The sequence below is a fragment of the Cajanus cajan genome, chromosome 10, assembly GCF_000230855.2.
Source record: "Cajanus cajan strain Asha chromosome 10, NIPB_CcT2T_4, whole genome shotgun sequence".
Taxonomy (NCBI): domain Eukaryota; kingdom Viridiplantae; phylum Streptophyta; class Magnoliopsida; order Fabales; family Fabaceae; genus Cajanus; species Cajanus cajan.
The window spans coordinates 48,522,178-48,536,353 of record NC_138526.1 but is presented as its reverse complement, the minus strand read 5'-3'; the positions used below and the strand labels follow the sequence as shown (position 1 = coordinate 48,536,353).

Below are 14,176 nucleotides of genomic sequence, written 5' to 3'. Positions count from 1 at the left end.
AAAAACAACGCAATATATAAAAATGTAAAAGAATTAGAATTTAATTTCAATACTATACTAAGTATGGTAGAGTATATGAGTTTGACCGATTATCAATTTTAAATATTTTTAATATTATTTTATAGTACCTTTTGACAAATACAAATTGTATACATTAACATCTTTCATGGTACATTAATATTTATATATTTTTTTATGTAACAAGTTTAAGATATTGAGTTTTTTTTTTATGTTTTACTTCATGTTTGACCATGTACATAAATTTTCTTTTAGATTTTATTATGTAATTAATTGACGCACATATATATATATATATATATATATATATATTGTTAATACGATGTTAGATTTTTTTTTAATATTTTTTATTATCAGGTTCATAAACCCGTCCATTAGTATGTGAATTAGATGAAAATTTGTTAAAATGCAGTTCATTTTACCGATTTTTTTATATATATTATTAACTAATGTAATTATTTTAAATATAGTTTTTAAGTAATTATTATAAAATTGAACAATTTGATGATACATAATAATTAACTACTATTTGACAATAGTCTATAAAATTAATATATTAGAATAAAATAAAAAAATATTATATTTATTGATGAAGATGAAAGAAGCCCGTGACATGGAAGTGAAAGTAGAAAGTGATGAGAGAGCAGATGCCATGCCTGAATCTGATGCGTCACCAAACTTCTTTACTCACCACACAGATTCGCCATCATATGTTAAAAGAAAAACAAATATAATACTAATGTGATAAGTTAATGTGTAAAAACAAAACTAAAATTAATGATGGAATTTTTATTTCCATTCGGTCAAAACTTGTTTATTAATGTTTATATACCACATTACTTGTTAAAACTCGAATATTGGCAACCAAAACATTTTGTATATTTAAAATTGAATTCAAAATTATTAATCAAGTTAAAATGAATCTACACTAATTCATTTATGCCTTTATGTAATGTTTAATTTTCTATTGTAATTATAAAGATAAAATTAACTCTATATAATTATGAATTATCACATGTTAAATATAATTAACATAAAAGTTTTTTAAAATTTAATGTAATTAATAAAATAGTATTTCATTAGTAATTTATAAATGTTTCATTAAATTAAAGAAATAGAAGCATTAAATATTTTTAAGAAAGAAAAAGGTCAAAGAAAAAAGCTTATTGGAATGAATAATTGGTGAGGTGGACTAGGGGTTGGACTTTGGGTTGTGGAATGTGAACAAGTGGTAACTGCAATTGACTTTATCACATGAAAAGTGGCCTCCATTTCATGAGTGAGACCAATAATGAGAAGTTGTGAACCGTGAAATAAGGGGAAGTTTGTTTCGGAATTTCATATTGCATTTCACGAAATATTTCAACTGGAATGATATTCAAAATGTATTTGATTACATTTTAATATATTTTTAAATATTTTCAGATTTAAAATAATTTAATTAAAAAAATTATAACTATGTTAAGATGTAACTTCCAATATTCTCATAGAAATACCACATTACATGAATAAAGAAAAGTAAGAAACATAATAAGAAGACATTCTTAGAAATGAATAAGACCAGAGAATAAATTTTCATTTTTCAAAACTCGTAACAAACATGACTCGACCCGTTTGGCTACAAATTTTGAAGACTTAATATATGTATATGTAAGGGCACCTTCAAGAACGTTGCTAAAAAAGCATATATGAATGGAGATGGAGTGGAAACTGAAGAATTTTTTACGTAAATATTATTTTTTTTAAAAAAAAATACCCAAATAATCACTGTGCAGGTTTATTTACACAGATAAAACTATTCACTGTTCAAGCTCAGAATTCGGTTCCCGGGGAACCGAATTCTGAGCACCAAAATGTATTTTTTTTTGTTTTTTCAACTCAGAATTCGGTTCCCGGGAAACCGAATTCTGAGTTGCTTTTATATATATATTTTTTTTTTTCGTGTTTGCAGGGGAGATGTGGGCTGACGTTGGAAGCGGAACGGCCCGTTCCGAAATCAGAACGGGCCGTTCTGCTTAAAGAAACAGAGTGGCATTTGTTAACGTGAAACGGGACAAGAACGGGCCGTTCCGACGTTAAGAATTAACGTTGAAATAGATGTTGGAAGCGGCCCGTTTTAAACAAATTGTTGTGGTAATTTTTTTAACGTGGAACGAGCCGTTTTTGTTTTAGAACAGCCCGTTCCAAGATAGATATTTACACTTTTTTTTTACTCCTGGAACGGCTTCGGAACGGCCCGTTCCAGGAGCTGTTTTTACAAAGTTTTTTTGATTTGGAACGGGTCGTTCTGGTTTTGGAACGGCCCGTTCTAGGTAAACAGTAAAAACTTGCGTTTTTCTATAAATAGACCCTCTCCCCTTCATTTTTTTCACACGATTTCAGATTAGCTTATCTCCTTTATTCCTTCCGTGTACCCCTTTTGAATCAGTTTCTTAGAATCACGTTAATTTCCTTTAAACCTTTCATAAAATGGCTTCTTCAATCTACGTTATTGTTCATTCTGATGGTTCCATTAACCAATGTCCGAATGAAGGAATCACCTTCTCTTCTCCATCTGCAAAATTAGTTCGTATCAACAGAGGAATTACTCTAGAAAGGCTTCAAAGAGTCATCCACAGAAAGCTACATCGACAAGATTCTGAGAGGGTGGCTAGCATACATTTTCGGTACCCTATTAGAGTTGGCCCAGGGGTTAGTAACTATACCTGTGTTGAGTTGACGGATGATGAAGACGTTGAGGCAGTTTTCAATGTTCACGATTCTAATCAACTTCAATCAGGTATTGAATTATATGCTACATTTACTACAGTTGAATCACATGCACCACAAGTTTCACCTTCACGTTCACCTTACGAAGTTTATCAAAGTTACCAGTACACTAACCCATCTGGCCCTTCTTATGATATCCCCTCCAACTACAACATTGAGTCATACACACAGCTTTTAAGTGGTCCAATCATGGACCTTAATCAAATACCTTCTCAGCCATTTGAGCAAGCTAGACCTTCTGCTTCTCAACCCAATGTTGAAACCAACATTGAAGATGATGTTGTTGTTGGTCTCCCAACAGAAAATGTCTTTGATCCTTTTAGCGAGGACGAAGACGAAATTCTCTCTGCACATGAACATGATGATGAAGAAACCCTCCCAATTCCAAATAATCCACCACTACAACCACAACCAGTAGCCATATACAACCCACCTCCACACTTTTTAGAGTTTCCCAATGAAATCCAACAAGACAGTGAGTATAGCCATTTGTTGGAGCGTGATATGGTTGTGTATCCACCTGGAACACTATTTGTTGGCCAACGCTTCCAAACAAAAGAACAAATGCAGGATGCCATAAATAGATTTCACATTGTCAACCATTGCAGTTACAAGGTTAAAAATTCAAGCAGTAGTAGGCTTGTTATGGAATGCGTTCACCACGACTGTGCCTGGAGATGTCGTGGTATATTGCGAACCAGGGAACAACATTGGGAAATCATGATCCTTGAGGGCCCCCACACATGTGTTTCCCCACTTATCTCCCAAGATCATAATAAATTGGGATCACAAATGATTGCTCAAAGCATTGGTGAAATTATTGAGGTTGATCCATCGGCATCCATTTCAACCATCATAGCCCACATCAAGTCCACCATGGGTTATACAATTAGTTACAGAAAGGGATGGTTAGCCAAGCAACATGCCATTGAGAATATCTTTGGAAACTGGGAGGAGTCGTACAACAAATTACCAGGTATGTTGCAAGCAATGCAAATGTATGTTCCAGGTTTTATTTGGAAATTAAATACGCAACCGGCTTACCAAGGTGAATTATTGGACAAGGGGAGTGTTATCTTCAAAAGGTTATTTTGGACCTTTAAACCATGCATTGATGGTTTTGCCTTCTGCAAACCAATTGTACAAGTGGATGGTACATTTTTATATGGGAGATATAAAGGTACACTATTGGTCGCAGTTGCGCAAAATGGTCGCAACAACATAATTCCTATTGCATTTGCTGTTGTTGAAGGTGAAACTAGTGATGCATGGTTTTTTTTCTGAAGAACTTGAGGCTGTATGTAACACCGCAAGATGGGTTGTGCCTTATTTCTGATCGTCATGAAGCTATTCGAAGTGCATACTCAAGAAATGGAAGTGGCTGGACGGAAAACAATTCTGTTCATGTCTATTGTATTCGACATATTGCACAAAATTTCATGCAACGGTTCAAAAATGCAGCACTAAAGAAGGATGTCGTCAATATGGGTAAGTTTATCATTACTTTTTTTAAAGCATTTGATTATTACTTTTAATTATTTAATAATTTTATTATTTTGCAGCCTACGGGATGACTGAACCTAGATTCTTTTACTATTACAACATAGTAAGAGATACTAATGTTGAAGCAGCTCAATGGTTAGACAACATTCCTAGGGAAAAATGGACACTAGCATGGGACAATGGACGACGTTGGGGACACATGACAACAAACCTAGCTGAGTCAATTAATTCCGTATTGAAGAAAACACGAAATTTGCCAATTTGTTCCATGGTAATGGCCACATACACTCGTTGCAACAAGTTTTTCGTTCAAAGAGGTACGGAAGTGGGCGCAATGATTAATGCAGGACATGTCTACTCGGAAATTGCAAATAAAACTATTCAAGATGCACAGTCTAAGGCAAATACTCATAGAGTTATCAGCTTTGACAGATCAAGCAGTAGATTTCTAGTGGAAGAAACGCAACATTCGAGAGAAGTTCGACCAGTTGGGAGATTTGCGGTAAGGCTTGATGAATTGTGGTGTGATTGTGGCAAGTTCCAAAAAGTTCATATCCCTTGCTCACATGTGCTTGCTTCATGCTTACATGCACATCATGACTATGAAAGGTACATATCTCCCATATATACCTTACAACAAGTTGCAAAGGTATACGAAGCACAGTTTGGAGAGCTTCGACATGAAGATTATTGGCCTACTTACACTGGTCCAACTTTGTGGCCAAATCCAGAACTGAAGAGAACTTCGAAGGGTCGACCAAAGTCCACCAGGATTAGAACAAAGATGGATATTAGAGAACAACATACTCATGTCAAAAATTGTTCTTATTGTCACACTCCTGGTCACACTAGGAAGACATGTCCGAATATTAGTCATGGATGTAGTTCCCGCCACCAATGATCATTATTGTTGTAATCAGTTGTAATAAATTTATTTAGTTATGTAATATTAAAGTTAATTACTTTGTGTTAGTATCGGATAGTACGTTGTGTTTGTGTTAAAATCGTATATTGTGTTGAAATCGTATATTGTGTTGAAATCGTATATTGTGTTGAAATCGTATATTGTGTTGAAATCGTATATTATGTTCGCAACAATACTTATAATTATAATAGTTTATAACCTTCTTAGTCTAGATCGCATGTAAAAATGCATAATATTAAAATTCATATTACATTGATAAAGACACATAGTACATTAGAATAAAAAAACAATAACATTAACATAGAGTGATTTATATACATTTTTCAATCTCCGTAATGGTGTCCAGTTCCACAACGAGGGCGACGTCTATTACGGCCTGGATTACGCCGTGGAGGTTGTTGCTCAGAAGGATTTGCTTCATCATCAACCACCGGATGTTGAAATGGTGCTGAAGAACTTCCAGGTTCATTACCGAATTGTGGACGGTAAAGAGATTGCATGTATGATTGTGCTGAAGATGGAGTTCTAAAATCTACTCCAAATAAATTTGTAAAAAAATCCTCTGAAGTTGTTGCAAATGAATGTCGTCTGTCAATTATGTTTTGTTCAGGAGTGACGTACTGAGGATTTGATACATGTTGACCAGTCTCTTCATGCGATCGCATGGAAGTTCGACCAGTCTCAAATGTTGTGGAAGTCCTTCGTTGTTGATGGGTCCTTGGATCTTGTAGTAGTCGTGGCATAGATAAAAAATAGATGGAATTGGCCATGTACCATTCCATGTATTCTCGTGTGTGAAACAGTGGGCCTTGCATTGGATGACCCATCAATGTGTGCTCACGTCTATTGTTCCATATGTCGATCCACTGAGCATGTCTTGTAACCCAATTTTCATCTTGTCTTCCCCTCATGTCAATGTTGTGCAGGTTATCCAAATTATTCGGTGGAGAAGGGACATCCTGGAAGAGACGAAATTGCAATTTCACTCTATCAGATTGGTGCCATTCAACAATTGCAAAACAAATAATGGAGGTGCATGATGTCCATAGCAGAGCATCTCTATATGCTTGCATCGGTATTGCTGTTTGCAATACTCCATATGGCGCCCATAAAAACTACAAAAAAAATTAAACTTCTTTAGTTAACATATTATGCTAAACAAAAGAAAAAAAAATAAAACTTTGATTTTAAAGAGTTACCTGATCATTCTGAATGTGATCAAACCTTGATCTATATCCAACAACATCATTATGAGGTACATTTTGAAAGTTTAAAACTCTGCCCCCGCTCCATTTACAGACTAGAGGGAATGATGCTGGTAACCTGGAAATAGGCGCAATATATGGCATGCGATGCCATGCCCAAGATTGTAACAGAGATGCACAACCACCCATTGTTTTGCTACTAACATTTGTAGCTCTACACATTTTCCTATATAACATAGCTAAACAAGCCGACCCCCAACTATATCGTCTTGTTCTTCTAAGATTTATTAATAAAGATAAATACATAAGATGTACCTTATTGCCTGTTTTGTCAGGCATCAAAACACCTCCTATTAACCCTAATATATATGATCTACAATGTGCATCAAGTTGTTCTTGAGATGACTCCTCTGGTAATTCTAACATATTATCTCTTAACCACTTTAACTTAATCATAGAGCCAATTAGTGACTCACCTTTAACTGGCATGATTCCGAGATAGGTGGAGCACATTTCCTCCCAGTCATATAATGTTGGGCCAATGACTGGTAAACCATCAACTCTTAAGCCAAGTTGAAGTTCAACATCCTCCAGTGTTATGGTGCACTCTCCAGTTGGAAAATGGAATGTATGAGTCTCAGGTCTCCATCTTTCAACCAAAGCTGTGATTAATGCGTGATCCACTTTTAGATGTCTGAGCTTTGCAATCCCAGAAAAACCCACTTCCTCTAGTATAGGAACAATTAGAGGGTGAGGTTCTGGCATTGAATGACAGTAAGAACAAATAATATTCTCAGTCTCCTGCAATAATAATTACCAAAATTAGTACTAATTTGTTATAAGTTAATTGAAATTTAAAGTATATAACGAAAGTGCTGAACTTACAGTTCTACCAATGAAAGCAGACCTATGCTCATTTTGCTTCCACAACAACATTTTTGATATAGTTAATAAAAATTGAAGAAAAAAAAATTTCTTACTATCAAGGTGAATCAGAAGCAGTACAAATCGCATAAAAAATGAAGGGGAGGGGGACTATTTATAGAAAAAACGCAACTTTTACTGTTTACCCAGAACGGGCCGTTCCAAAACCAGAACGGCCCGTTCTAAATCAAAAAAACTTTGTAAAAACAGCTCCTGGAACGGGCCGTTCCGAAGCCGTTCCAGGAGTAAAAAAAATGTGTAAATATCTATCTTGGAACGGGCTGTTCTAAAACAAAAACGGCCCGTTCCACGTTAAAAAAATTGCCACAACAATTTGTTTAAAACGGGCCGCTTCCAACATCTATTTCAACGTTAATTCTTAACGTCGGAACGGCCCGTTCTTGTCCCGTTTCACGTTAACAAATGCCACTCTGTTTCTTTAAGCAGAACGGCCCGTTCTGATTTCGGAACGGGCCGTTCCGCTTCCAACGTCAGCCCACGTCTCCCCTGCAAACACGAAAAAAAAAATATATATATATAAAAGCAACTCAGAATTCGGTTCCCCGGGAACCGAATTCTGAGTTGAAAAAACAAAAAAAAATACATTTTGGTGCTCAGAATTCGGTTCCCCGGGAACCGAATTCTGAGCTTGAACAGTGAATGGTTCTATCTGTGTAAATAAACCTGCACAGTGGTTATTTGGGTATTTTTTTAAAAAAAAAATAATATTTACGTAAAAAATTCGGAAACTGAAAGCCTTTTTTTTTTTTTTTTTTGCTTTAGGGGCCTATCGCTTTTAAGCATAATGATGTGTGGCCACGGTGAGCTCGTAATTGCTGAATGAATAAAAGAAACTTCCCTTGTCTTCTGAAAGCATTCATTGCTTTTGTAGCTACAAAAAACACAGTTTTTCTACGCAGTGCTGACGGAGGAGTGTGTTCTGTGTACAAACGCTTTAGCTATTTTAGATGGTACTTCTTTTTTTTATCAGAAGAAGCTACACTATTAAAAAGATGTTTTTTAAACATGAAGACTCTAAACATAAAAATATGTTTTTCAACTTAACATCCAAAATAAAGTTCAACCTAAACAAAATTAGAAAGTTTGTATAACATCTTATTTAAAAGAAATTCACCCACTCAACCTGTGTAATTTGCAAACCAATACAAAGGAGATTATGAAACAATAAACCTGTGAAGAATTTTTTTGAGGCCCAAGACTTATAAGATTTATAAAACAATAAATCGGTGAACATAAGATGGAATTGTTTTTTACTCACTTCAATTAATAGTAATACCCCCTTTCTTTTCTTTCTCAAGGCAAGAATTTTAAGATAAAAATATACAATAGGCTAATTCCATTCCGTTTTATATTATTAAATTATGTTTAATTTCACTCCATCCAAATTTTTTTTAATATAATTGTGTGTATGCAAACATTGGTAACAGCCCTGTTACAATTGCATTTTAGGCTTTTGCGTAAACTACCCGCTAAACTTGAAATATTTATTAAATCTTGGGTGGCTGATATCAAAGTTAAACTTCGTATTATTAGCATTGCTCGACCCAGGGTCAAGTCCTTTACCTTCATGAGAATAAAACATACAAAAGCTACACACGATACGATCTAATTAGTAGAGAAACTGGTGATTAAATAACAGTTCTACTTGGCGTTCAACATTATTTATCCACCAAATGTTATGGTAGTTACACTATTTATGCATTTAGAAATTTATCCAAAATCCAATTGATCGCCTACGGATGTGATCAAAGTAAATCATGTTTATTCAGTACTAAACAGTAAAACACAGTTCAAAGCGTTGGCCACAAAGCACAGAACCAAAACTCAAACACGCCAATTTCCGAAGCAGCTTGAAAGGTAGCAGCAGCAGCATATCAGTTCCTAACTACGAATTTCAATTCTTCTTCACAGTGGCAGAGTTTATGATATCCACGAACTCCGGCTAATACAGAGAAAAACAAAAATGTCAACAGCTGCTTAAATGCAATACAAGAAACCAACCACAACGAAAATAGTGGGGGAAAATCACCTTCAAGGAGGCACCACCAACCAAAAATCCATCAACATCGGGCTGTCCTGCCAATTCTTTGCAGTTTCCTCCATTTACAGAACCTACATTGAATAAATGTTCATTAGATATGAAATTACCAATATGTAAACCATCCAAATCTCGAATCTAGATATATCAAATGAAAACCTCCAAGGACCAAGACAATTAAATTAAACCTATGAATATTGTAATAGGAAATTAAAACTATCATTAAAAAAATTCTGACAATCTCTTATGGACCAAAATCAAGTAAATAACAAGCATGGTGTGTGCTCTCCTTATTAGCTCTCATTCTCAAGAGTCATAAAACTGACCATGTTAATAATAAAAGATTAGAACAATATCTTATGAAACAATCTTTGACATACATCTACAAGTAACTGCCTATGTAATTCATTTCCTCGATACAGGATAATGTGCATCCAAGTTTACCTCCATAGATAATTCTTACAGATGCAGCAACTTCAGCACTCACATTGCTGTGAATCCATTTCCTCAAATCAGCATGGACCTATGCCAGACACCCAACATTGTCATGAGAACAGAAGAACACAATCTACAAGTAACTATTATACACAAATACTATATTAGGGGTACTTAGATAAGGAAATAATGAGGGACATCAACCATCTAAATAAACAAACGTGCAACAACAATAAAATAAAAAATAAAAATACAATAGTGGCAAACAAGCTTTCACTAAAACAATAGTATTCTTAACAAAATACAGGCAAACCTACCTCTTGAGCCTGAGCAGGAGTTGCAACCTTTCCTGTTCCAATGGCCCAAACTGGCTCATAGGCCAAAACAACATTGTCCCAGTTTGATATTTTATCTGTAAATAGTACCAAGGTCAGTGAAAATGCAGTTTGCCAACAAAATAGCAAGTGACGAGATAATGATAATCTGTTGAACCAGTTTCTTAACAATAACATCAAAGACTTCCATACAATATGTGTGAGAAAATCTAAGAAACAAAACATGACTTAGTGTACCTGCGATTGCTTTTGTTTGCTCAGCAACAACAGTTATTGTTGTTCCAGCTTCACGCTGTTCAAGAGTCTCCCCAATGCAGGCAATAACTTTCAGACCTTGTGAAAGTGCATATGCAACTTTATCTCCCACAAACTGTTGGTAAAACATTTGTTAAATGTTATGCTTTTAGCTATTACAAACAACTTCACAAAGTATAATGTATAGCAAAAGAATATATAACCAGAGAAAATCAAACACTGCGTACCTCATTTGATTCTTGTAAAAGCTGCCTCCGCTCAGAGTGACCAATGATAACCCAGGGAATTCCCAAATTAACAAGCATTTCGGCACTGTTAATACAAAAGACAAAATGTCAGCTATTAAAAGACTATGGGGTAAAAGCTTTGAGAATATGTGCCTTAGTGTTTATAAAGAATTGACATGAAGAGGGGAGGGGCGGAGTGCTAAACAGTCTTATATGGTTCCACTGAAAATGGGATTAGGAAGATCAAAACCCTTCAGCAGCCATTAGCAAAAAATAACTAAACGCAGAGAACATGACCAAATAAAAAAATTGAAGAAAAAAAAACAGGTAACATACCTAACCTCTCCGGTATAAGCACCACCTTTGCGAACCCAACAGTTTTGTGCTGCGACATGGAAATCAGGGCGCAGTAAACCTTTTACAACGGGAAGGAACACATAGGGAGGGCTCACAACAACTTCTGTAAAAGGGAAACACATTTATTAGCCTATGTCAACGTCCTTAACACAATCATCAACAACGATAAAAATAGGATGCACTTATTTGCAAAAGAAATAATTGAGGAGAGATACCAAAAATGGATATATGATACCAGTAAAGAAACTGCAATTAGTTCAACGGGTGCCAGAAACTTGATAGTAGATTTATTTTTAAGCCAAAGGCAAAATACTAATTGCACACAGGGGTACATAGGAAATACCATCGATGCCATATAAGGAATATAACAACTAAAGAGTGGCTCTGAATTAAAAAAGACAGAATTAGAACCTCTCAAGTACTCTGTACTTTTGTGATTATACTAACTGTTTCGCACAAAAAGAGACAAGCCCATCAAATCAAAAGCTTGCTAAGACTCACCCACAACATCCTCTCCCGGAACTTTAGCTTCATTCAAAGTCGTAACAATCTTCTTCACCTCCTCAGTGGTCCCATTCTGCAACAAAATCAATTCGAAGCGTCAGATACACTGATGAATCACCTTGAGACTTCAGAACACGAGTCGATTCAATAATTAGTTGCTTGCTTCCACAACAACACGGCCAAATCAGATCCATTCACACAAGCACAAATACATTCAAGGTCATGAAAAAAAAATGTTAAAGTGAGTGTTTCCTTTGCATAAATCGCTAACGAGGACAAGGATCTTAGTCCAAAGAGTGTCATTTCTACCATGTACATGCTAGATCGGGAATAAAAGGTATCACACATCAAATCAAATGATTCACAAACAGAAATGAAACACTTCGATCTGATAGTTACAAGCATTCTACGCTCTTAAGATAGCTTTAGAGCTCAGCCTAAACCATGATCGAGTTTGATCACGTGCGAGATCTCATTGAAACAAAATCAGACATGCAAAAACATAAAGGTAAGTGGTGAAGAGAAGATTGAAACATACGCATTTCCAGTTGCCGCCGATGAAGAATTTTCTGCCCATGATTTTGTTTCGATAGGAACGATAAAGAGAAACCCTTGTTGTACGATGCAAGTGACTGAAGGAACAAGCCTTATCACCGTTTTATAATGCGGATAAACCGAATATGCTTCAAGACTTTTCCTTTGCCTTTCCTTTTTCTAAAAAACATTAAAGCCTAGTTTAGTCCTTAAATTAATAAATAATCATTTAATTATTACTAATATTTTAAATATTTATTATATATAATTAAATATTATAATAAATTATATATATATAAATATTATATTTAGATTTACGATAAATAATTTATATGACAGAATAATATTATTTATTTATTGATAATTTAATTAAAAATTAATTTATAAATAATTATGATAAATAAAAATTAAATTAAATAAGAAATTAAAAAATTAAAAATTCTGTTGTTCAAAAAAAAATTCACTTTCTCACGAGTTAGGACTTTATATTTAATATATAGATGTTAATTTTCATATAAAATATACAGAAAATTTAATTCTTCTAAAGTGATAAAGTGTATTTTAGGAGATAAAGTATACTCATAATTATTATTTATGGAATCAATAATTAAGAATTGTTTCAAAATTATTTTTTGTAGAATAAAATCTAAAATTAATTATAATATGAATTGTTGATTTTTTTAATAGGTGGTTATTATTGTACTTTATTATCTAAAGTGCAATTCTTGAATGAGATCCAAAATGTAATACAATTTGTCTCAAATATAAGATCATTTTCACATTTTTGTTTGTCATTTATTATAAGATTATTTTTTAATTTTCAGTTGTATTAATTATATTTTTTCAAAAATATTCTTATTTAATTAACAAAATTTTAAACAAAAAGTGATAAATGTTTGAAATTAAGTGAATAGAATTTTCCCTCTCTTATTATAATCAAAGAAGAAAAATAGACACATAACTATATTTCTTCTAACCAATAATTAATTGGGTAAAAAAATTATGTGAAAAGAGAGAATATTAATTTAAAAAAAATAATTTAAATTTTTGACAGATTTAATATTCTTAACTAAATTAGCTTATTTTCTTAAAATACAATTTAATTTAAAAAATTTATAATTAGGGAAAGAGATAGTCATTTAATTTTATACATCAAAATATAAAAAGACAAAAAAAAACTGAAAAGAGATTATGCAATTTAAGGGGGATTATATATATATATATATATATATATATATATATATATGTGTGTGTGTGTGTGTGTGTGTTGGAAAATTAATTAAACTCCAAGTCGAGACTTGCAAAATTGAAAGCTCATAAATTAATTTATGGAGTGGTTGATAATGAAAATGGAAAAATGAGCAACAAGATTTCTGAATTAAAAAAAAGAAGGTAAAAGAGGATATCAAATAAATGAGGATAAAAAGGAAAGTAAAAAAAAATTAAGTTATAAATTATTTCAATAATTTATAAACTAATAAAGAGTTTATAAAATTTTCAATATTTTATTAAATACACTCATAATAATAAAAAAAATAATTAAATTATAAAATTTTATATGTTAAATATATATAATATATGAATTAATATAAAATATTATAGACATAATTTATTCCGTAAGATTTTTTAATTAAATAGAAACTTTATAAATCAATATTTAATAAAATACTAAATGACATAAAGAAAATCTTAACTTGTAGTAATATAATTTGTCAAAAAAAAAATGGTAATATAAGTTAATGCTTGTGGAAAAATACACGATGAATATAAATGATTAATGAAATTCTAGTTCTACGCACCGGTCAAAATAAAAGTTTTTTTAAAATGAATTATACTATTTTTTTTATTCGACTCCCTAGAGTGAGACAATGGTGTTGTCGAAAATAAAGTTTAATAATAATTATTCAATAAATAATTAATGATTATATTATAATTAATTTAATTTAATATATAAATTTGATTTTATTGCGATCATTAACGATTGTCATCTTACATCACTTTAAATGAATCAATTTTATTTTTATTTTTACATGATAGTTACGTAGTACCATTATAATTTTGTGGTTGACTAATAGAAATGAACTATCTAATATCAAGGTAGATTGTAACAACAAAAAGAAAATAGG

The 14,176-nt window shown here is 32.8% G+C and overlaps 2 protein-coding genes across 2 annotated transcripts; both read right to left on the bottom strand.

Annotated features, from left to right (window-relative positions):
* Nucleotides 1-5,412: 5,412 nt before the first annotated feature.
* Nucleotides 5,413-7,299, bottom strand: LOC145952584 (serine/threonine-protein phosphatase 7 long form homolog). Its single transcript, XM_083065218.1, has 2 exons — nt 6,415-7,299; nt 5,413-6,330 (listed from the first exon to the last, which is right to left on the bottom strand). The coding sequence occupies exons 1-2, from the start codon at nt 7,183-7,185 to the stop codon at nt 5,539-5,541; spliced, it is 1,563 nt and encodes a 520-aa protein (XP_082921344.1). The 5' UTR covers nt 7,186-7,299; the 3' UTR covers nt 5,413-5,538.
* Nucleotides 7,300-9,210: 1,911 nt separating this feature from the next.
* On the bottom strand, nt 9,211-12,214 carry TPI (triosephosphate isomerase). The gene is made up of 9 exons (XM_020369160.3): nt 12,055-12,214; nt 11,514-11,589; nt 10,992-11,115; nt 10,656-10,740; nt 10,411-10,543; nt 10,156-10,250; nt 9,848-9,926; nt 9,395-9,477; nt 9,211-9,307 (listed from the first exon to the last, which is right to left on the bottom strand). Exons 1-9 carry the CDS (start codon nt 12,091-12,093, stop codon nt 9,260-9,262), a joined length of 762 nt encoding a protein of 253 aa, XP_020224749.1. The 5' UTR covers nt 12,094-12,214; the 3' UTR covers nt 9,211-9,259.
* Between the last annotated feature and the right edge of the window lie 1,962 nt (nt 12,215-14,176).

What these genes read in the sequence shown, in the direction of transcription:
- TPI (XM_020369160.3), bottom strand. Translation starts at nt 12,093, where the DNA reads ATGGGCAGAAAATTCTTCATCGGCGGCAACTGGAAATGC. An exon ending in GCAAACAAAAGCAATCGCAG is followed by an intron (nt 10,251 to 10,410) that starts GTACACTAAGTC and finishes TACTATTTACAG; the next exon opens with ATAAAATATCAAACTGGGAC. An exon ending in TTGGTGGTGCCTCCTTGAAG is followed by an intron (nt 9,308 to 9,394) that starts GTGATTTTCCCC and finishes TCTCTGTATTAG; the next exon opens with CCGGAGTTCGTGGATATCAT.
- LOC145952584 (XM_083065218.1), bottom strand. Translation starts at nt 7,185, where the DNA reads ATGCCAGAACCTCACCCTCTAATTGTTCCTATACTAGAGGAAGTGGGT. An exon ending in ATCACATTCAGAATGATCAG is followed by an intron (nt 6,331 to 6,414) that starts GTAACTCTTTAA and finishes TTTTTTTTGTAG; the next exon opens with TTTTTATGGGCGCCATATGG.